This window comes from Porites lutea, chromosome 12 (assembly GCF_958299795.1).
Source record: "Porites lutea chromosome 12, jaPorLute2.1, whole genome shotgun sequence".
NCBI classification, from domain to species: Eukaryota; Metazoa; Cnidaria; class Anthozoa; order Scleractinia; family Poritidae; genus Porites; species Porites lutea.
Window position 1 is genome coordinate 3,146,172 of NC_133212.1, and position 24,209 is coordinate 3,170,380.

A 24,209-nucleotide genomic window follows, 5' to 3' on the forward strand; every position below is an offset into this window, starting at 1 on the left:
CCTGCTAAGGATTCCTGGATTGACATCTATTGTGAATTTTCCTTTCCCTAAAAAAGATTTAAAAAATTTGAATGGTACATCGTGGAACCAATTGGATGAGTGGACCTGGAATCAAGTTAATGTTGCCATGACTACAAACTACAAATCGATTACATTAGACGCCATTTTGAGGTAGTTTCTCGCTTCCTAGTTCGTGAGTGGATTATACGAGCAATTCTTTTACGTTTTAGCTTTCATAATGGCATCCAAAGGAAACGCCGAGGTTAATTACGTCCATCAAAATGCTATTTTGTGCGAAACAATCAAGAAAGAGCAGAGAAATCACAAGTTATACACAAACTACAGCATAAACCCATTCAAGAAAAGTAAGAAGAAAATCGGAAATAGAGAGGTTTTCACTTGACTGTCGAAAGGGATTGGTTTTGGTTTTGGTTTTGGTTTTACTACGCCCTTTGGTTGGCTAGTGTATTTACTTTGGTTTTGGTTTTACGACAGTCAAGTGAAAACCGCTCTAAGTGTTTAGCATGACATCCTTTTGTTTTCTCTTGAACATGAGTGACGATTTTGATAAAATGCAGGTTCTTATGGGCTACTGTTTTTATATTTTTTAGTGTACACGTTAACCAGAAAGCCAAATTCTTTACACGACTCCGCGGATGGTGAAGAAGATGGTAAGTAAGAGTAAGACATCCCGAATGTAGCTTCTTGAGCTTCCCACATATATAAGAATCATACCTACGGTACACTGCTACTTTACCATGACATTAATATTACTATCCTTGTTTTTACAGATCATTTCTTAGAAGTGATCAAGAAATCCAATGAAACACCTGTTAAAAAATTTCAATTTCCCCAAACGTCAGCGCAGGAAATAGGATGGAATACAGAGCCTCTGGTGAGTGTTTTTACCGTGGTAGTTAACTTTCTAAATCGGGGCAGTAACTGAAGAATGCCTTGCAAGTCGACTGCATTACTGAAAAACAGTCACTTCGTTGTAGGTGAAACCTGTTCTCAGTTGAAATCAGAATTCCCTTGGCCTCCTGAGTATGGCCAGGAGGCAAAAGGACTCACGTCGTAATAACACCTGGATAATCCCACTGGTATTTGTATTAACCGTGTTACACTGTAATGTTGGGTGAATACTGGTTAAACCTGAGAAGGGATTCTATCTACAATGGTAGTCAATCAACAAAATTGGCAGATTAGCAATCAATCATAACTCATAACAAAAAAAGTTCAACGTAAAATAAACATATAGTCATGTAAGTTCCAATACATTTGGTGGAAACTTTGGATGTTTGGACCAAACCGAAGAAAAAAAAGGGCAGGAGGCGCCAGAAATGCAGGTACGGAGGAGGAGAGGTTTGGACCCCCAGTCCCTCCTCACAGACGTTCACACTGATAAACCTTAAGCAAAAGATATTAAACCCCAAGAGCTTCAAAGAACATCACTTTAGGTCTTACTTACCAAAAGTGAGTCAATTCTCTTTGACTTGGATGCATCTATTTAGAAACTTAATTTCTTTTTCCAGATTGACAGATTGTGGAAAGACCGCTTAGAACATCCCATAGTTAATGCTGAAATAACAAAGTTCATGGACAAGAAATGGATGGTTAAGGAACAACAGGATATTAATCAGAGTTGAATTAATGTCATTACATTATATTAAACTATATAATTTTTGGTACAGAAACATTCTTGTTTTTGTTGTAATTTTTCCTGGGCTGGTCCCTGGCTCAGGGACACATCTTTTTCTTATACAGATACAAAGTTCCCTTTTTTGTCACCTGTCACTGTAAATTATTTCTATTTAAGCAGAAATGGACTGAGAGGTTATTGAATGAGCAAAAGAACAATTTCATCAGTTTCCATTTGTTCTCAGCCACTTTCTAATCTATTAAGTCTTGGCATTGCTATTATTTTTTTGATGTTGATCAGTTTTCATATGATTTGCTTTATTAAGAGAGAACCTAAATAGTTGCCGATAATGTATTTTTTAAAGTAATATTAATATTATAGTATTGGCTTATAAGATATGGACTGTATGCATTTTGCTTTAATAGTTATGAACCTTAATATATCATACCAGCTAATATAATGAGAGCAGATATTTTACCAGCCTGACAAATTTACAACTGTCTCTTATGTGGTGCAAACATCTTTAGTTCAATGTTAGTGGATCTTAAAAGCTCTTAATATTTCTGGGTCTTTTACACAAAATTAAAGTTTAGCATTAATGCTTGCAGAACTGGCAAGAAAGATATGTGCATGTACATATATTTAACTTTCATTTTCTCTTCTTTTATACTTTGTAAATATCTGACTTGAATAAACATTAGACATGTACAGTTGATAAAAGAGCTAGCACTTTCCTTAGAAGACTGTATAACAGGAATTCTTTAGCTGTGCTATATCAAGAGTAAAACTCTGACTAGTGACATTGCCCTGAAACAGTATGTGACATAATGGAGATGAGAGGGCATAGGAGGAAAATCATTGGAAAAATATCAACAAAAATATGGCTTCCTCCTCAATTTAATAAAACCATGAGCTTTACAATTCAGGCTAGGGTTATAGAGTGCACATATCCTCTAAAGAGAAGGAAAAAATGTGGGGAGTTATGCCTTATCCCAGTCTGGGTGACTACTGTGTTGATTTCTTATTCTTCATGTTTATCTGTTTTTAATTCTGCTACAGTGTATGTGCTTAACTAAATAATACCTGTTACACTGGGTTTTTCACTTATTAGGCTGATTTAGCAAAACAGAATGGGAACGTCAGTTGATGACGGCATGCACAAATCAAACAACTGGCTAGACCAATGGTAAAGCGGTAAATTGGGCACCGGTAGTAGAGTTCAGTCCTTTCTGCTCACTTTCCCATGGTCAACTGACATTCCTGTCCTGTCGCTAAATCAGCCTAATATATAGTTGTCATGACATGGAATCGGAAGAATCTGATTTGGGCAGCAGTTACAAAACACAGGTCACAAGTGCAGGTAACAGTAGAGGTCACCGTGCTTACCCTATTAATAATCACAATCCAAAATGGAGATTTACCTCAGGGGGAAACTGCTTATCTCAGTTATTTATTAATAGAGCAGTAACCTGCACTTGTGACCAGTGACCTGTGACATGTTTTCAACCTACCATGGTTATTTTGAGCAAGTTAAGCAGACCATGTGGGTATTTACCTTGAAGTATTGTTACAGTATCTTTCAGTAAAAATTCAAATAGCATTTTTCAATACTTTTTCAGTTGTGAAGGGAATTCGAAGGCCAGACATTCAATTTATTCCTGCCAAAAGTGCCAAAGAAATAGACCAAATTATTATTATTTAAATTCATGCTTAGCACCAAAACAAAAGAAATCACCTTAAGTGTCAGGGGTGAACAATACAATTCTTTTGCTTTTCTGCGAGGCCTCGAAGCAAGTATGAATTTTAATACTTCTGCAATACTTACTCTTGATTCAGAGTAGATTAGAGCAAAAGCAACTACTTTATGTATGCCCCCTAAAAAACCTTCGACTTCTTAAAGGAGGCTCGGTCGCCAAGCATAGAGCTGGAAAATTCAAAATGGTGGGCATATTGAGCAAGATACCTCCGCCGGCTCAATTGCTGAATTCTAAAGCTGCTGGAATAGCAGTCGTCTCTGTAGGTGCAGGCATTCTTTTGCTTTGGAAGAAAAAGCTTGACGATCTTAGCGCAAAAAGGTATTTACGCTCGTATTACCAGTTTCAGCCTGGTTATTCTCAGCTGAGCTAATAATGTTCCAGCTTTCATTCTTTGATCATATCGATCTGCTTGTGAATTGTTCGATCTATCTGTAGATATGTAAAAAAGTGGAATTTTCGCATATCCCTATACGTCAAATGGTTATGCAAGTTTTTTTTCCCGTGCAATTAAGTTCAATTGTTCGCTGTTTCTTTACGCATTGTGGTTTACGAGAGTAAGTTTGCAATTGTGCAGGCGTCATAAGAATGGGCTCTGCAGAAATTTATCGAGAGAAAGAACATCTCTTCGATCAACATGATTAAAAGTGAGTTCTCTTTTGCGCACTTGCAGAAAGGATCTTACCGGCGATTTACACATATCCCTAGATCAGGTGAGCGTTAATTATACTTTACGCATGACATTACGTAATTCATGACGATGCAAATCTTGATGTATTTATCAGATGTTCATGTACTTGGGCGTGCGCAACTGGACTTGCATGTAAAATATTTTCGTTTTTCATTAATAATAATACAGTCAACGCCTATTACTCTTTATGATTATTTTGAATTTAATGTTATTCCTCTCAAAAAACTGATCTCAATAACCAATGGTCCTAAAACCTAAGGATAAACTGTAGGATACCGGCCCACTTATTTTCATGCAGGGTGCAAAGAAAGTCAGATAAGCCTTAAATTACAGCTCGCCCAATGTACTAGTCCAAAAGATTTTTTCACAAGCAGGAAATTGATTATTCCCTGCCTACACACCACAGTCCTACCAAGACGAACCCCATGCACCCTCCCCCTAGATCCGCCCCTGCATGCAATGCAACTTACAGAACTGGTTTGCATGTTAATTATTACTATGGACTCAGAAATTCCCGGTGTATCGTCTGAACAGGGCACGCGCCTTCAATATTTGAAAAAAACCAAACTGTTTTTTAAAACCTGTCAATTTCGACCACAAATGTGATTGACAGCTAAATGAAAGAATGCGTTAGAGCCCGGTAGTGGTCTCTATCCTTCCTTACTTTTTCTCTCGCTGTTATAGACCTCTGCTAAGTATGAAGACTGATTACAGTTTTTGGATCCCAAAAGCTTCACTTGTCCAGAGTTTCCCAAACTCAAACTTATTTTTATCTCCACACGTTAAACTTAGTGGCTATGTTGAAAACCAGTGCATTATCTTCGCACTGAATACCAGATCCTCTCATTTTTGTATACTTCATTCAACAAGAGATTAAGAGATTCATGAGTAAATAGATGGCCGGGTATTCTAAAATCATTCTTGCATTTAAGTAGTAAGGACAGTTATTTCTTATGCATGCTCATTTTGAAGAAGGCATTTCTAAAGATTTTATAAATACAGCCCTCATGTGAAAGTTATTTTTCAATAAAGAAAAAGAATGTGAAACCAATTTTGTGGCTTAAACTATATTGAAACTGTATTTGAAAGCAAGTTTCTTGAATAAAAATAATAACGTCTTGTCTATAGTAATTGGCAGTTTATTGTTGTATACTCTGTCTTGAAGCCTGCATCGTATCGTTTTTATTAGGAAAAGACACAGAAAAAAGAGAAGGCTGCAGTGGATGCTGTATTTTTCAGGTAATGATAATTGAACAGCTAAAAACGACAAAATGAGCATAATTTTTGATGAATGGATGACAATGTAAAGTTGTTTGACTTTGGTCTTTAGCTGAAGAATTTCTTATCGGTAATTGAAAATGGTGTTGCTTTAACCAAATTGCTATCTGTTCTACTCTCCAACATCAGAATGAACACCTGAAATTGCAGGAATTTTGATTCTGCGTTGACCAGTCACAAGGAAAGTCATGACAGACAAGCAGATCACAACACAACAAACTAATTTCTGTTGCTGCTAATGGTTTAGTTTTCTTATGCCTGATTGGCTTTTTCCTTGAAACATGATAACATTCCAGATTTTTTTTGTGGTGTGCATGGTTTTTTTTAGTTTTACCATAAAACTGTATATTTATTCAGGACAGCATTGACCAAAACTGACTGAACATGGTTTTGCTGACCCCCCCTTTTTGTCAAGACCTATGAAATACAGGTATTTTATTATATGGAGGAGAGTGTTTTACTGGGAACTAAACCACTCGTAGATTCCATACGCCACTTCATCCGGGACCCGAGGGGCGTATTTTCCGTATGTCACCTTTGCAAGTGTCGTATCGTTCAATGATGTCACGATTCCCGCCTTTTGGTTTTGTTGAATTGGTTTCTCCATATAATAAAAAGAACATTACACGTTGGCTCGAAGATATGAATTTTATGTTCTCGTGGCAAGAACAATATCTTGCCACTCGAACATAAAATTCATATCTTCTCGCCACCGTGTAATATCCTCTATATATGTTGCAGTTAATTTTTAATCGCAGGTAATTTTTACATTTCTCTTGTTTCAACTTCATTAGCATACATTTCCATATCCAAAAACAAAGGAAAAACAAAAATTACCTGAGATAAAAAATTAACTGTAACATATACATACAATGATGATGTTATTTGCCCCTGAAAAGAATGTTTGTGGAACTACATGTACTTATGCTGTAAATTGGTTTCCGTGATGATACATATCTGTCGGTATATTTTGAAAGAAAAAATTTCGCAATTATTTTCTACATTAGTCTGCCTTCTCCTTTACTGAGCAGATATGACTTCTTTGCTTCAAAGTTAAATACAAATTTACCATTTATTTGTTCTTCTTTACACATTATATAGGAAACTGCTAAGAATTTTGAAAATTATTATCCCTGGATGGCTTTCACCTGAGGTACACAGTTTATTTAGTATTTCTTCCTTGTGTGTAGATAAAGGCGCACACAAGCCAAAGGCCCATATGGCCAGACCCTATGACGGTTTCCTTAGCATCAAGCATGCCTAGGAGTATTGGTACTCCCCCTACTCCCTTTCTCGATAGGGTATTAAGTTTGAAAGCTTTTGCCTGTTCCGTTACTTATTTTGGCAAAAACTGTGGTGACATCAAAAAAGCTCAGTGGATCTTGTCAAGGAAAACAAACCAAACTAACAAGCTTGGAGACCCAGCTTGGATAATAGTACTTTTGTTTCTTTTATTCTAAAATTTAGCGCTGTCACTAAGGGCCATGGGGTCAGGGATTACCCCACCCCCCCCCCTGTTCTTTGCTGAAAGCATGACTCCTCACAACTTTTTTAGAAAACAAAAGGAATATACAAATGAGTTTATTTCTCATGTAATTTCCGTGCAATGTGACAGATCTACATGTAAGAAACATGCGTGTAATGCTGCAATTCCAGTGGCCTGTACTGTGAAAATTAATAAAAAAAAAAATGCCAGGCTTTCAATTTCCTGCCTACAAATTGCATGTCCCCAGGCAAATTGAAATCTTATTTAGCGCCCTGATGACTCTTTTCTGTGAAAAATGGCCTTATTTCATAACGTCTTTTTTTTCCAGACTGGCTATTTGGTACTTGTGGCTCTATCTCTCATAGCAAGAACATATTGTGATGTGTGGATGATACACAATGGTACTGCAATTGAGAGGTGAAATCCAAATATTTTTGATACATACACACTGGTAGATCCAGGGAGGCTTGGGGCCCCTTGTTTTTAGACCAAACTGAGGCCCAAAGGGCCAAAAAAAATTGTTTTTGAGACCATCCCCCGATCTCAGGTTTTGGATGACTGTCCCAAACCTCCCCCCCCCCCCCCCCCCTGAACTGAAGGTCTGGATCTGCTACTGCATACATGAAGTTTATTGTAGTTATATGTCTTGATAATGTTATGGTCAAGTCTTAGATTTAAATCAAAGCACAAATATAACAATAATAATATTAATAATGATGATGATGATGATAATAATAATAATCTTTATTATGCTTTTGTTGATGTACATAGTTGATATTACAATCTAGTAGATTTACTTACAATAGAAAATTAATTAATAATAATAGAATTAATGTGCAAGCTAGGAAGCTAAATGAACCAGTTGGTTTTCTTGTTACATGTAGCTCCTTGAACAATTTAGGTTCTAGGTAGCAGGTAAAATCAAAATAAATACTACAAGGAAAAAAAAAAAACAAAAAAAAAAACAAAGACTGAAGAACTTAATTCAGGTTAAAATAATTGTTGAACCTACCGTAGGTTGATTTTCAATATCCTTTGTCTCCAAGTCCTAGTTATTTGTGAAGTAATGTTAAGAGCTAGCGTTAATATTTTTTGTTCTTATTTTTGATAACCTACCTTGATTAGCTATGCTAACTGTGCTTTGTCAATGTTGTAATATTGTTCCCTTTGAAAACAGAATAAAGTGTTATTATTGTTGTTATACTAATCACGTCTGCAGCAAACCCATTTTTGAAGCACCTTAGATTATAAGACTAGCATTGACAGTTTTCTCACCAATGTGTTTGAAGCTTGTAATGTGGACTCTTATCTCGGAGCTGTCCCGTAGTAGTGAAATTAATTTCTTCCATTCAATCTCACTGTATGTTATGATATTATAGGTCCATTATTGGTGGAGATTTTGGAGGATTTAAATACAACCTCCTTCAGCTTGTATATGCCATGCCATTTGTAAGTTCCATTCTCATGTCTACCGACTTATTGATTTTTGCCTCAAATCAATCACAAATTAATTTTGCATGGCTAATGTTTTATACCTTAAATTTGTAAATGCTGATTAAGAGATTATTTTGTTTGCTTTATTCATTACAGTTAGCTGTTGTCAACCAACTTATGAAGGTCAGTGCAAAATGATCTACATTTTTATCATTCTTGATTCAGGTCAAATTCGCATAAAAGCAAAACTTTGTTTTGAATGTACACTGTAAAATAAAATAATGTTATGCTTCAGAATTAAATTTTACTCTGAGTGAAACATTATTACTCCATTTATCCTTGGTTAGTCCCAATGTTCTGACTGACAAGTCTGGCTATAAATCATAGAAGGTTTTTCATGTCTTTTGACATACATCTCAGAGGGTTTAACTTTAAGAGTGTGTGCAAGTGGACTAACCCTGACACCTTCAGTCCAACCCTCAATGGAGTAATAAATTATAGTATAATATATATTATTAAAAACTGAATCATTGGATAATGCAATTCTAGCATTTTGATTGGCTTAGCCGTTATGGTATATGAGCTATTATACCATGCTCTCCATATATGGTCAGTATATGCGTCAGTTTAAAATTGGAAGCTAGTTGAGATTTTTTTTCGCGAGGGATAGAACGGCGCCCGAAGCAAATTGTTTTAATTCATTTCTTAGAATACTAGAAAATTAATGCAATTTCATTGAAAGAAAAAAGACAAAAACAAACAAAAAAAGCCACAAGAGCTTGTTTGAAAGTTTGTCGAAAAACACATGAAAACACATGGAAGTACCTTGATCAGCTACGAAAGAAGACAAGTGCTGTTTCTTCATGATCGCGAAGCCATCCGCCGATCGAGTCACTCGCCGATAGATAACTGCGGCTTGTTTATCCGACATCATGTGAATAGCGGAAGCCCCTTGTTTTTTTTTCCAGTTTGTTCTAGTCGGGGAGATTCAACAAAATTTTGTGGGCGTTTTTAATAAAACAATTATTCCACTTACGCTTGTTGGATATGAGATGATTAAAGCCAACTCGGCGCTACGCGCCTCGTTGTCTATCCATCATCTCATATCCAACGTGCCCTCGTGAAATAATTGTTAAATATATAATAAAAATATAATATATAATTATAGTATAATTATTATCAAAATAGTATATGCCGTATAATTCTGTTGTTTCCGTTCATATTTCTTTCTTTTTAAATTTGTTGTAGTTGAAAAAACCTTTATTGTAACTAGACCAATGCCTCCCTTTGGAGAGTAAGGCGCAATAAAGATATACTATACTATACTACTGCACTTAAAAGCTACAATGAACAATGAATGAAAACAATGAATTTCCTAACATTTATATTTCTGTGTGCCTTTAGTTTGGACTAAATGAGCTTAAGTTGAGATTTCGCACAAGGTTAACTCTTCACCTATATGAGCAATATCTTAGGTAAGTCGCAAACTAGAGCTAGGCCCAAGTTGCTTCTTTGTAGTCTAATCTTCTCTCATGAGCAAGTATTGTGTGTAATAATGATTAATTCATTTTTCTTTCAGTTCTTTTACCTTCTACAAAATGAGTAACTTGGATAACAGGATTGCAAATGCAGATCAACTTCTTACTCAGGTAATTAGATGTTGATATTTAGAAAGAGTCTGTAAAATGCAACACATAAAGTTAACTAAGGCAATTACGTTAATATTTATAATACTTTTGAAACAAATTGTTTTTGAATGATAGGGGCTGGTGGATGATGGTAATTACTTAAACTTGGCCATTCTGAAGGGATTATATACAACAGCCGGGAGAAGTTTTGTCATTATTTTTTCATTCAAATATTTTTCGTAACTCATCACTTAATCTGAGCAAGTTTTAAGATAATGATGTTGTGCACAGCATTGTTACTCTGTGCAGGTCTTGAGAAAAATGGCTGGTTTTAAAAATGAAATAAATGTGATTTTATCATGATTACCAATATTAAAGCAAGAGTATGCTGTATTTATGGTTGTAAAACTTTTCTTTTTTTATAAGGATGTAGATAAGTTTTGCAACAGTCTCGCAGAGCTATATTCCAATGTCAGCAAGGTGGGTGACTTCAGTTCCGTTAATACATGTATCGTGAATAAATTATTTTGAAATGTACCTCTAAGAGCAGCCACTGGGTCTTATAAATTATTAATTTTATTTGGAAGAAAAGGTTTTTTATGATTGCAACGTAGGATATAACTGTAATAATTATACTACTACATGAGAAATTTCTGCAATTTGATTGGCTTAGAGCAGTGGTATTTCAGCTTAATTTGAAATACCTACATAGGAAAATTACAAACCTTTTGTGGGTAGTAGTATAAACAAATAATAGCATGATTTGTACGTGATATTTGGCATAAATACCACTTGTGATATTTCAAAATTGTCTCAAATTTCACTCGCCTAACGGCTCGTGAAATTTCGTATAACAATTTTGAAATATCACTCGTGGTATTTATGCCAAATATCACTACAAATCATGCTATTACCTATACTAATACTGGTGATTATGATGGTAATGTCATGACGATGATAAAGAAAATGAACATTATGATGATGATGATGATGATAATATTCCACTCCAGGAGAAACTATGTGTATTTCAACCATTTCTAGTTCCTACAATGTGATCTTTTGTTGCAATGTGCCTTGCTAGAGGCTTAGAATAAGCGATTTTGTTAACACTACTTCACAGTCTTTGTATATTGGTTTGAGTTATGTCTACAAATTATTGTGGGTAGAGTGAAAAAGACATGTGAGGCTCACTTGGAAATCCTTAGGTAAAATCCCTGAAAAAAGAATTTGTAAATAATCCCACTAAATGATCCTTTGATCAAAGATACAGTAAGGCCCAGTTCAAACGTCAAACTTTTCATGTACCGTACTTAATAGCCATTTGGGTTGACCCAGATGATGTAAGTTTGACTGTTGATTCAGACGTTGAACCTAATTCGTCAAACTCAATTCTTTTTTGCAATGTTCAAATAACAATGGCCTACTATGTTTACCAGTGAAAATAAATTACCGGTACATTAATTTATGCACTAGGTTCGGCACATGAAAGGTTTCATGTTTGAAACCAAGTCCCTCCTCTGTTGAAATTCCCATGTGGGCTACTCGAACTTAATTCATGGGTCAACCAAATCAGATATTTCGGATTTAATTGATTGAAACACAATGAATACCTTGGCCGCTTACAAAATGCCCAAATAGGCTGGCGTGGGAGTATTAAACTAGACAGCAAAACAGTCGGTTTTTCTCTCAAAATCGGTTCTGTGTAGCGTTACAGCAGCGTGAAAGCCTCACGCGCCAAAGCGTGCGAGCCTCACACATGTTTTCAGCCTCGCTCCAGACCATTTGTGTGACCGTTCGTGCGTACTTGTAGACTGCAAAACAGTCTGTATTTTTACAGTCTACAATGTAGTATTACACAGTGTAGATGAACATTGTCATTTGTGAGTTTCTCAATTTTTTTACTAACATGCTTATGGTCTATTAACTTGCAGCCCATACTGGACATAGCGATATACGTCCAGAAACTTACTGGAGCAATTGGCATCCAGGTATACTATTAAATTCAATGCAAACTTGCACCTGCACACAGTATGTTGACTCTGTGTTCTTGCTTACCTGTTGCCCAAAGGTTTACGTACGGTCAAGTTGGCAGAAAGTCATCTCGCCTGAAGTTATGTCGCCTGAATTTTTTTTTTATTGGGCGACCTAACTTAGCATTTCAGATCACTTAACAAAAAACTGCAGTAACAGGGGCGGATCCAGGATTTTTTTTTAGGAGGGGGTGCACTTTTCTCTTGCTCTACTTTAACACCAATAAACCACATAGTTTTTTTTTTTGCAGAATACCAGCTGCATTAGAAAACCGCAGGTCATCTTGGGGGGGGGGGGGGTGGGGTACCGCACCCCCTGCACCCTCCCCCTAGATCCGTCCCTGAGTAACATAACTTTGGGCGAGATTTTGAATTTCGGGCGACTTTACCAGTTAGCTACCCAAAGGCAGAGCTATTCTGTTCAAAGAAATTGCCATTAAAACATTAATTAGGTGGACTTTTAAAGGGGCTAAACAGTTGTTCTTCTTCATGAATGCGATTTTCGTATGACCTTCAAAAATGGTTTGGGCAAGTGTTCCTTTTTTGTTATTTAATACACATGTATCAGCCAATGGATGAAAAGATCAAAACATGAACTCTTCGTTTTCCCGCCAAAGAAAACCCTAATATGTAGAAGGCATTGTTCGATTGGCCAATCGTGTTGAAATGTGACGTCAAAGCGAAGTATCGATTGATTTCTAGAAAGTTCTCGGGCATGAAGTTTTTTCAGCCGAGCGTTCGCTGAACCAACCAAAAGCCCCTCCTTCCTCTCTTTGGGGACCTTTGTGTTCATGCATGCGCAATTTCCCTCCAGGAATGCTAGACTGCGTATTTCATGGCTTTCAAGTAAACTTCACTCACACACGTACCGCTGTCAGTTTTGTTTGGAAGTCTTTTTTTGGCTCAGTATAACCTTTGTATAAAGAGTTGCATCATATGAGGTTGTGATGTTTGTTTTACAGGGTCCTGCTATCATGTTAGGGTACTTGGCTGTGTCAGGACTTGTACTAACAAGGTACAATGCCTCTGTGATATATAAATAGGTTTTAATAACAAGGTGATCAATACGAGTTAGAACATCCTTGAAATTCAAGGAAGACATCCTTGAATTTCAGTGTGTGGAGGGTTATTTCAAGCAGTGAAAATGTTGTTTTAAGAATAAATATCCAAGCCAGATCAAGTTTAAGGCAGTAGTAGTCTGGGGGAAATGCCGTCGAGCGAATCGACTTTCGGGCGAAACGGCCGCCCAAGGAACCAACATTAATTGATAGTTTGATTTTGCGGGGCTTTAAGGATAGCGGGATAATAGTCACTGAAACCGACCTAGATGGAAAGCGAAATTAGGTCAAATTAGGGTGAAGGTCGAGTAAACGGTGTTCAAGTTACCAGAGTGGAATTGGTCTCTCTGTGTTAGTAAATTTTACATAAAAAACAACTCTTGTTTTCTGCCAGATTGCGGCGGCCTGTTGGCAGAATGACAGCAGAAGAACAGCATCTTGAAGGAGAATTCAGATTTGTGAACTCTCGTCTAATAACTAACAGGTAAAGTAAGCACATTTGATACATAGAACTTTCTCTTTTGTGGGAGCTAACGACTAAGGCTATGTTCATACTTACTTATACTGGATAGTTGTTGGTGTTGACACTAACAGCTATACGATATAGATTCGGTGTAGTATGAACACACATCCAATATGTAACTCTCCACTTTAGAGATCGGCGCGGCGCAGCTTCGCTCCGTTACAAAAATCGCGCGGAAATCACCGTTCCAATGTGTGTCTGAACAGAAGCCCTGTCCTGTATGTTTTTCGCGCCGGCGCAAAAGCGATCCAGTATAATGTGACTCTGGACGAGCTCATTGAACATTCAAGTAAAAGTTCTTCACCAATTCGAGTTATGGGGTCTGTGTTAATTGTCGTGTATTTTTAAAGAGTTTCTGCCATATCTGTCTTACGTTTTGGATCTACTATTTCAGTATTTGGAAGATTTATCCAGCCTGTGTACAGCCGTTTTCTTCTCAAACGTTTGAGGGAAGGGGGCGGTTTTACACAGGCTAGATTTAACAAACTAACAAGTTATCGGTACCTTAAGCTGGGTTATATTTTGTTTTAGTAACTTTTAATGCACTTTCCCCTCTCGAAGAGTTTGCCGGAGTTCGTTCATATTTAACAAGTGCTCGTTCTTTTCATTTAAGCGAGGAAATCGCCTTTTATCAAGGAGAGAAAAGAGAAAAGCAGACCATTGAGAGCACTTTCCAGAGATTGGTAAGATTGCGTATTAAAGAGATGTCTAATTGTCCCCCCAAGCGGTACCAACGACCCTGCCTGGCTCGTGCACTAATATTGTTTTTATAACAAAAGTGACAGTGGACTATTGGGCCTGGCTGATTTTTCCATTGTGGTTGACCAAGCAAAGATTTGGTTTGGTAGCACCTTTTGTCGCTTCAAGGAAAAGTGTTTCTAACGCGATTCAGTAACTTGAACTTGTCTCGGAAAGATTTGCGTCCGCCACGTTGTCTCCTCAACAGTGTTTCAAGGTTTAACAAGACCCTAGCAGTCGTTGTTTTGACAAATTAACCTTCTTTACGGTTATTGTTATAGAATCGCGTTTTTAATTCTCCCGGCTAATATTTTCTTAACCAGCAACGTTGTACTCAAAATCACATTCAGTCTTATAACTTTTTTATGCTGCTGTTGTTTTAGGTAAACCACCTCAGAAATTTCATTCAATTCAGATCAAGTATGGGAATCATTGACAATGTTATAGCAAAGTGTAAGTAGAACATGGTGATAAAACAACTTCTATGGACGCCTGTGTAGCAAAACAGCAGTTTTGCAGAGGGGTTGAAAGGCTTGACTAGCAAAACAGCACTTGCTTGTGCGTTAAAAAATTAGCATAACAGCACTCTTGAAATATTGTCAATGGCAAAGCTGTACGAACGTACTGTTTTGCTTATTGAAGGTTTAAAAACTGAATGCTTACCTTACGAACCGCTCCTACCTTACCGAAATGTGTACACTGCGAGCAGAGGTTTCTCTCTTGCACGGCTTTTAGCATTTGCGAAGTCGTTCGCGTGGCTTGTCTGTGGCGTAGTTATTTTGTAAACAAACGGGGCGTAAACAAACTAACCACGCGACTGACAAGCGACACGAGCGACTTCTCAAATCCTACAAGCCATGCGAGAAAGAAACCTCTACTCGGAGGGTGGCAAATGTGTTGTTTTGCCAGTCAATCTTATAAAGACATGTGCGAAAATCTGCTTTAATAATTTAAAGCTTTAATTGCACGCGCAAATGCTTTGTTTGTTAAACAAGCTTTTCAATGCACGTGCAAAAGTGCTGTTTTGCTAATTAATGCTTTAAATTTGCACATGCAAGTGTTTTGTTTGGTAACAAACTTTCTAAGGCCTGTTTCAAACCTCGTGCTACTGCCGTGTTAAGCTGGCTCGACTGTAGCTCGACTGCAGCACGACACTAGCACGACTTGGTTTCAGACGTCGAATTTAATTCAGTTGAATAGAACGGCTGTTGCCGAAAACAAAGCACAATAATAAAGAAACGGTTTAGCAAACTTTTAAATGTATTCTAATGTATTAATTTTGTAGTTTATGAATTGAGATCCGCACGGCAATAGCACGACGTTTGAAACCAAGTCGAGCTACTACCGTGTAGGACGGCAAACCTTTCTGTGCTACACTGCAGTAGCACGACTTGGTTTCAAACGTCGCGCTACTGCCGTGCTAAAGTCGAATTTAATTCAATCAATTGAGTTTGGCACGGCAGTAGCACAACGTTTGAAACGGGCCTTAGGCGCGTAAAAGTGTTGCTGGACGTTTTTACGTACTGTGCAATTTTAATAATCTAAAAATTATTGATGCAGAAGTAAATGCATCTTATTATAGCCTCCATTTCACAGTTCGATGTTTGATCATTTAAATTTTCAGATGTAGCCACTGTTGTTGGTTTTTCTGTTGTCAGTCGGCCTTTCCTGAATAAGAAGAGTACAAGACACCTTAACAGTACTCACAGCGAGAGAATGGAGGTCAGTTGAATCCAGGACAGTGATTGGTTGTCGGTATTTTCCGCGTGTTGTTTTGATTAAACGATTCAGGTGTTGATTGGGTAATCTCGAGTCAAACAACCAAAATGTAAAATGCAGGAAAATGAAGTTGAAAGCTTTAAAAAAGAGAGGGATAGGGTAGATAAACGCACCCCCCCCCCCCACCCCGAAGATGGGGTAAAATGGCCTTCTTCGGGGGGAGGGGGCGGCTACACATAAAGAAATTGGCCATCTACACGTAGACGTCATTTTACAACTACTTCCACAATCCTTCGGGGATTTGCTATCTTGTGCAAATCTGGGCTTTTGTTATTCAAAACTCACTGGGATTACCAAACTAAAATACTTTAAAATAACGAAAAGGAAAATGAGTTTGTCAGTGGTAGTAGTATCGCGCATATCGCCTACTACATTTCAGAAATCTTTACTATGAATGTAGTTCTATGAATGTTGGTAGCACTCTTTTCTTGACGAAGCCAAGTCTAAGTATCAAAAGCATGGCAATAAAGGTGATGTCTGAGGTTCTTTTGTAGTGAAGTAATATTGTTGTTTCGGCAGGACTACTACAGAAGCGGTAGAATGTTAGTTAAAATGGCGGAAGCTATTGGTCGCCTTGTACTAGCTGGAAGAGAATTGACAAGACTAGCAGGGTAAGGGTCAGAACAACTGAGTAGGGGGTGGGGGAAGGATATTTTTGACTTTTTCTCCGACAACGAAGCTTCAGTTTTTAGGAAAGTTATTAGCTTCGTTTTTAAAGCTGTTTAGTCATCACTGGGAAGATGTGTGGTCACTTCAATTCAACTTTCTTTGGCAGATAGCGTGAGAGCTTTGGTTCCGTTTTTATACTCAAACAAAGCACGCTTTTTCAACCAATCAGATTGCTCGTTATATCTGAACTTTATTACATAATTGTTTAAAAATGTATCTTTTGCTTACGCAAGGACCTCTGCTTCGTGTTATGTTACAGCTGGGAAGCTAATTAACCCAACTTTCGTACTAATCGATTTTCAAATGACTTGTCGCGAAAGGAACTTGGCATGCTGGGAACTGTTCCTGCGTCATCGTCAACCTTACAAAATTGCTCATTACTGATATTTTCCTAGTGAAGATGATCGTAGCGAGCGTTGCTTTCTTTCTTTAGGTATACGTCTAGAGTCTCTGACCTAATGGGTGTTTTAAAAGACCTGAGTAAAGGCAAATATCAGAGAACAATGGTATCAAGCCAATCAAAGGGAGAAAATGCAAAGCAAGGTATGGTGTCTCACCAATACGGATCCGTATTTAATGTAACCTTGAGCAATCATGGTGAAGTCGGAACCCACCGTGATAAATAAAGGTAACTGAGGTTATGTTTACACTATACCGGGTAGGAAAGACCATCCGGTATAGTGGAAAACATAGCCTGAATCTGCTGATATATCTCGCTGTCCTCGTCCTGAGACTCGTGACATTCTTAATAATCCCCAGCATGATCATAGACCCACCCCAGTCCATCTTTTGTCAGTGAAAAAGTACGGCTCGAAACTCTCCAATCGCGTTTAGAGTCTGCGCAACCAATAGCATCAAGGCTTGATTGACAGACAACCAATACCATCCCGACTTAATTGACCAATCAGGTCAATAACCAGAGTTTATCTCTAACACATGACTCTTAGCTTAAACCTTACAATTTACAAAAAACGGTTACTAATTGTTATTCAATCCATTCATGTAACTTCATTTTCGTTTTAGAAAAAACATCCAAAGAGTATTTGGATTCCAATCAAGGAGAAATTGTCGAAACTGACCATTTGATCAGGTGACATTTAATTCTTTATTCTACTCTAACCTTCAGAAACGTTTTGTTGCTTCCAGGAAGCAAGACTTGATTTCAAAATGTGTCTCCTCTATCTTAATGGCGCAAGAATTCCATCAACAAGAGCATTTTTTTAGGTCTTGCAACATGGCGTTCTTTGACTTTGAATATTTCTTGATAAATAGTTCTTGAATATTTCTTGATAAATAGTGCAATTATTGAAAAAGAAGATAACTTTGCAGTAAGTAATGATTTTTTTTTAATTGTCACCAGGTTCGAAAATGTGCCATTGGTAACCCCGAATGGAGACGTTCTGATAGACGATCTTTCATTTGAGGTAAAGATACTTTTGTCTGCTTTCTCTTCATTCCCTCTTATATATCTCCGGTCATTTCAATAAACATGTTTTATGTATTTTCAGGTTCGCTCTGGAATCAATGTGTTAGTTTGTGGGCCGAACGGATGTGGCAAAAGTTCATTGTTTAGAATCTTAGGAGAGGTGAGAACCCTATTAAGTCGCTCGACTCAACCTTATCTTTCCCTAACTACGCTACTTAAAAGTAGCGTAGTTCTGGGTTTTCTCCGAGCCGCCATTTAGAATGATAGAGGGCCTGCAGACTAGATTGGCAAACACTCTGTGAAGGTCTATCCAGTTTTTTGTTTTTGCGTTAAAATCGCTAAACCGTCATATTGGAATCGTCATCTTGGATATTTTGGCGGAGAAATCTTTGGAGAAAACAGCTTGCTTGAATCACTCATACCACCTCTCCCATCAAAACCCACACCACACCCCATACCATACCCCACAGCAACCTACTCCCCTCACGCGTTCGACCGTTGTTCGGCTAACTGGAAAAAAGTTTTTGTATTTACTCGATAACAAAGCACCAAGGACGACGCGGTCTCGTTGCTTGATTTGTGACTCTTACTGGATGAGGCAGATGTTAAAATTACTTAATTTGAACAATAATTTATGTCCTTTTAGTTGTGGCCTCTGTTTGGAGGTAAACTCGTCAAACCACACAGGAGCAAGCTTTTCTACGTTCCACAGGTAAGACGCGTCGAGTTTAAATAATGTTCTTCCTTCTTGCCGTGTCTTGTTTGTAGACAGTAAAAGAACTGAATGTATACAGTCTTCAGTATTCTAAGGATTTCTTCTTAGAGTTTGTTGTATTAGAGCGAAATTCGTACTATGCTCCTTGACCTGATTTGGCCTTATTTTAACCAGGGCCGGGTTGTTCAAAGCTGGGTTAAGATAATCCACCAGGGTTAGGGCGAAATTAGAGTTTAGATATGAAAGCTTAATAAGTAAATTCAGTTTAATTGTTTTTGTCAACGAGTTGATGATTGGATGCTCTTAAAAATAACAGAGAAAATTATCCGAGAAAATGCTTTTGAACAATAGAAAAAGAAACCCGGGTTAAATGTAACCCTGAGTTAAGCGCTAATCGGCCTTCGGACAACTGGGCCCAGGAGAAAAGAAACTCATTAACTTAACTTGCTTTTGTATTTTCTTCATGGCTAACCAACAAGTTTTTGAATTTGTTATTTCAGCGTCCTTACATGACACTGGGAACTTTGAGGGACCAAGTTATTTATCCTGACACCAAAGAAGATTTACACAGGAAAGGGCTTACTGATCAGGATCTTGAGGAGTACCTCAACCAGGCGAGTTGCTAAGCCTCAGAACATCCTCTGGGGAACAAATAACTGAGTATTGCAGGGTGTTATGGTTCCTATATGGTTTCAGCTTTAGCTAGCCGACATATTTTCGTTGAAAGCATTTCTGTTCTCCCAAGCTCACTCCGAATGTATTTCGGGTTCTGTCGTTGACAAATTCTTGATAATTTTATATGTGTTTAATGTATTTATTTTTTGTATTTCAGGTTCATCTTGGTAATATTCTTGAGCGTGAAGGAAGCTGGGACACAATTCAGGTGTGGTGATTTTAGTTTTCTCGCGTTCGTCTTTTGACATTTATTTTTCTTGCTGAGCTTTGTGCAAAAACTTCGCTTGAAGCTCTCTGCATTAATTGGTTAATACTACACTCTAACCGCTTCTCCTCAGTATTGGACGTCACATCTTTGACCGCACAGCGGAAAGTATCTCTATCAAGTGCCAATCTTCACAATATTCATTCCATCGTGATCTAATTTCATCGTTCTCCGTAAGGATAGCCGTATCTTTAATAACTCTCATTTGCAGTTGAAACTTCTCTATCATAGAATTTATCTCTTTGAACATTTCGTATGAGTTATTGCATGGTGCTACTCTATCCTCAGACACTTTGCTTTGAGTTCTTCTTGTTACTCTTTGTTATTAGGACCCCCATTGATATCAGCCCTGCTGAAGGGGCAAATCCTGTATTAAAATAGGTAAATGAGTAATTTGTTATTTATCGAGTGTTTTTGTCTGCTTTAGGACTGGATGGACGTTCTCAGCGGAGGAGAAAAACAAAGAATGGCTGTAAGTAGCAAATTGCTTTTAAACAGTCTATCTGTTTTGCTTTGTTCGGTTTTGCCCGTGTTCCGTAGCCGCCATTTTTCGTGTTAACTTCTTTTTCAAATTCGGGGGAGTCAAAGAGGTTTACGTCAAACTGTAACGAATTAGTTGTTGATGTTGTTGTTTTTTTTTTCGTGTATGTACAATAGATGGCTCGACTTTTCTACCACAAGCCACAGTTTGCCATTCTTGATGAATGCACAAGTGCTGTTAGTGTGGACGTCGAAGGCTTTATGTATACTCGGTGTAGAGAGGTAGGTGTGCATGTTGTTCTTTTGTGCCGCTTTGGTTCTGACCACAATCGTAAAAAGATGAAGGGTTTAGTTTCAATTAATAGAATACCCAAAATAGAAACTTTATTTAACACAGAACTCAAACAGTTGAGCACTGATTTACATTGAAGTTGTTTAAAAATTAATTTTTGTCTATTTCTACCATCTTAGGTTGGTATCACTCTGTTCACTGTATCTCATCGCAAGTCGCTGTGGAAATATCACGAGGTTTGTGTATCGTTTCTTTTTTGCTTTGCAGTAGTTATTTAAGTTCAGTCGCTTTGAATGGTCACATTTAAGTTAAGACATGTCTGCAATGATCTGCAATGGCGTTGGGAAGGAAGGTTTTAACAAAAGATACATCGTGTAACGTAACAGTAGAAACTTGTTCTGGAACCGTTTTAGTTTAACCAGTGAAGGTAAAAGTTGTAATTTTATCATCGCAGGAAGTGTTACAGTGTTGCACAAGCAGAAGTCTACGTTTCGTGAAACTATTTCACACTGCAAATTCGAAAGTTCCGCCTGAACTAGCCATATTACGACCTGCAACGCTTGAAACTTGTTTATCAAAACCTTTTATTTTTTTTTTCGTAGTATGTGCTGTACATGGACGGGAGAGGTTCTTATGAGTACAAACCAATTGATTCTGCCACCACAGAATTTGGCTCTTAACTGCTCACGCACCATCATACTGGACACAACTGCAAAAAGGGGACGCACCCCTGTGGTGTGGTCCACCTTTCGGGGGTTGTGTGAGGGAAGGAATTGTCACGGGGCCACAGTATTTAACGTATTGTTCCCGCCTAGTGTTGAGGAACTAAATAAAATTCAATTAATGAGCGTTTCCCTATTTCGGCTAGTAAAGCAAGGCCGTTACAATCTAAGGGCCTGTTTCCATGGAGGTGTGGGACCCCAGGCAGGTGAGGTAACCCACTTTGGTGGGTAACCCGTCTGTCCACATAATCTCTCATTTTAATTTGAGCGCGTTTACATGATAGGTGGGGTGACCTGCTGCATGTTACCTCACCTATCTGGGGTCCCCCACCTCCATGTAAACAGGCCCTAAGTCACGAAAAGATGCATTGGGTATTTTGCTTACTTCCTTGCGTGACCGCTTGCGTCCGTTCAAGTTTGGAAACTCAAACAGTGCGTTCTCTTCTTTTGTACACATGTAAACAATGAAAATCCGACATTTTTGCCAACAGTGTTCACAGTAAGTAGGTTTGTAACAGGATGAACGGTAGTGAAAAGCGGTAAACACAGTTCATTGTATGCGTTTACAACCTTACACAGACTTGTGTCAGTTAGTCAGAAGTGTACTAATTTGTGCACCAACAATTTGTATAGGTAATAGCATGATTTGTAGTGATATTTGGCATAAGTACCACGAGTGATATTTCGAAATTGTTAAACGTAATTTCACGAGCCGTTAGGCGAGTAAAATTTGAGACAATTTTGAAATATCACAAGTGCTGTTTATATCAAATATCACGTACAAATCATGCTATTATTTGTTTATACTACTACCCACAAAAGGTTTGTAATTTTCACATGTAGGTATTTCAAACTAACCGGAAATACCACTGCTCTAAGCCAATCAAATTGCAGAAATTTCTCATGTAGTAGTATAATGAAATTAATTTAATTGGCCAACTTCCGGTTGCGCTTGAGGCTGGATCGGTGTTGTCTCGAGTTGCATTGTGGGGCTGCTTTGAGGAACACATTTTGACCCAGTTTCTTCTCCTGTGCAACCGCAATGCAATTCGAAACAAAACCGACTCAGTCTTCGCGCAGCCCGAAAATGTCCAGTTTGAGCAAAGTCGTGTACGCTGGACCATACGATAAAACTGCCCCGTTGGCGGTCAGTATACTTTTTAACGAGAATGCCTTGATTTTATACAATTAGATTATTTGCATCTATATCAATATATGAATGCAATTTTAATTGGTTCGTGGTTAGTGGTTAGTCCATTGTCTGTTATATCAACGTTTATTTTTTACTCTCAGTATACAAACGACGTTGGAAAAGCACTGCAAAGGTAAAACGCGAGAAAAAAATTCGTTGTAGAAAATAATACATCTAAAAAAATCGTGATATAAATACAAAGTGATTGTTTTTAGTCTGATAAAACACTTCTGACTTGTTAGGACTAATGTTCTCGTAAAACGTAATCTAGAATAAGAAGATTATTGAAAGAATAGACAGATTTTGGGAAAAGATTTTTAAACCGTTTCAATAATAAATTCATAGTTCGTGTTTCATCTAGTCTAAAACATTGTCTTACAGTATTAATGTAATATAACAGCTTTAATCGGTTACTCCACGTGGGACAAAACAATTAATCCCTGTTCTTAAAGATGACTCGACTGGATTTTTAGGGGCAATACCTTTCACGTTTGTGTTTACGTAGCGATTAACAAAGATACAGGGAAAAATCAGCACATCTGCATTAGATAAAGATAAAAATTTGTCAAGATCGATTAAAGTTGGCAAAGTATCCTAATGATGTCAACATATTTCACTTTTAGTCATATATTTTGCTGGGCAGTGGTTGGTTTCCTTTCAAATCGTCCATGAAATCTTTTAAGAACGACCTTGGGTACGCGGTTTATGGGAGGGTTATTAGGGGACTTTTATTTATCACAGATTGGCAGAAGCATGATTTTATTACGATTAATTATAAAGTTCAGATATAACCCGCTCTCCGATTGGATGAAAAAGCGTGTTTATGAGAGGATAAAACATGCTGAAGACATTCAATCGCTTTGAAAATAAAGTTTGTTTTGAAAATTAGAACCTAATGCGTAGACTTCTTGATCTTTGTCTTGTGTCGAATTTAGTTATCGGGAGTCGACTTTATGTGCCAATTTAACATACCCATCACCGCGACTAGAATGAGTTGCATGTTTACACCCTTTCGCGATAGGATATGGACTCAGTTTGACCCCAATTCTTGTTAGGCCCGGGCTTAAAAACTGGTTTTCAATAGCGACGGAGTCGGAGTCGTAAGCGGATTCGGAGTCGAAGTCGGAGTCGTAGTCGTAAGCGGAGTCGTAAGGGCTGGTTTTCACTAGCGACGGAATCGGAGTTGTAAGAACGCTTATGACCTAGTGAAAATCAAAAATCGGAGTCTTGAGCAGAGTCATAAGCGCGACGGAATCGGAGTCAGAAGAATCAGAACGTTTCCATTTCTTCCGACTCCGCCGCTTACGTTCCCCTTATGATCTAGTGAAAACCAGATTTTCGGAGTCGGAAGCAGAAGTGGAAGGATAAACTAATCACAATGCACGTTCCCACGCTTTGTGATTGGCAGGGCGGATAAAGGTTGGGCGGTGAAACGAGCGCTCCGCTCTTCATTTAATGTGTGATGCGGAGTAGGACTGGCACGAGCGCTCTTTCCGCGCTTCCGGTGCGCTTGAAGGCCGGCGAAATTTTCCTTTTTGCAAACCGGAAATCCTATTTTCTTTCTGTAATTTCAGGCTACAGTGTTAAATAGATAAATTCGTTTCATAACAATATCAATAAACAGTTTCATATGTTTGTGTCTGTATGTGTATAAGTCAAACTTGTTGGTGGTATAATGCCAAAATTTGAGTTTAATTTGAAAGTGTTGAATACCTCCTCCTTCCACTAAATATCG

General features: G+C 37.9%; 2 protein-coding genes across 2 annotated transcripts; both read left to right on the plus strand.

The window, feature by feature from the left end:
- Positions 1-169: 169 nt before the first annotated feature.
- On the plus strand, positions 170-2,560 carry LOC140921414 (cilia- and flagella-associated protein 144-like). The gene is made up of 4 exons (XM_073371410.1): positions 170-365; positions 612-671; positions 792-895; positions 1,533-2,560. Exons 1-4 carry the CDS (start codon positions 239-241, stop codon positions 1,644-1,646), a joined length of 405 nt encoding a protein of 134 aa, XP_073227511.1. The 5' UTR covers positions 170-238; the 3' UTR covers positions 1,647-2,560.
- A 991-nt stretch (positions 2,561-3,551) lies between these two features.
- On the plus strand, positions 3,552-23,365 carry LOC140921232 (ATP-binding cassette sub-family D member 3-like). Its single transcript, XM_073371211.1, has 28 exons — positions 3,552-3,714; positions 4,067-4,106; positions 5,274-5,323; positions 6,464-6,515; positions 7,177-7,265; positions 8,228-8,297; positions 8,439-8,465; positions 9,687-9,757; positions 9,862-9,931; positions 10,337-10,390; positions 11,842-11,898; positions 12,903-12,955; positions 13,393-13,482; positions 14,135-14,204; positions 14,643-14,712; positions 15,884-15,981; positions 16,558-16,649; positions 17,141-17,250; positions 17,731-17,797; positions 18,068-18,131; positions 18,216-18,293; positions 18,780-18,845; positions 19,349-19,462; positions 19,681-19,731; positions 20,216-20,260; positions 20,446-20,550; positions 20,740-20,796; positions 21,163-23,365. Exons 1-28 carry the CDS (start codon positions 3,578-3,580, stop codon positions 21,238-21,240), a joined length of 2,025 nt encoding a protein of 674 aa, XP_073227312.1. The 5' UTR covers positions 3,552-3,577; the 3' UTR covers positions 21,241-23,365.
- Positions 23,366-24,209: the final 844 nt, after the last annotated feature.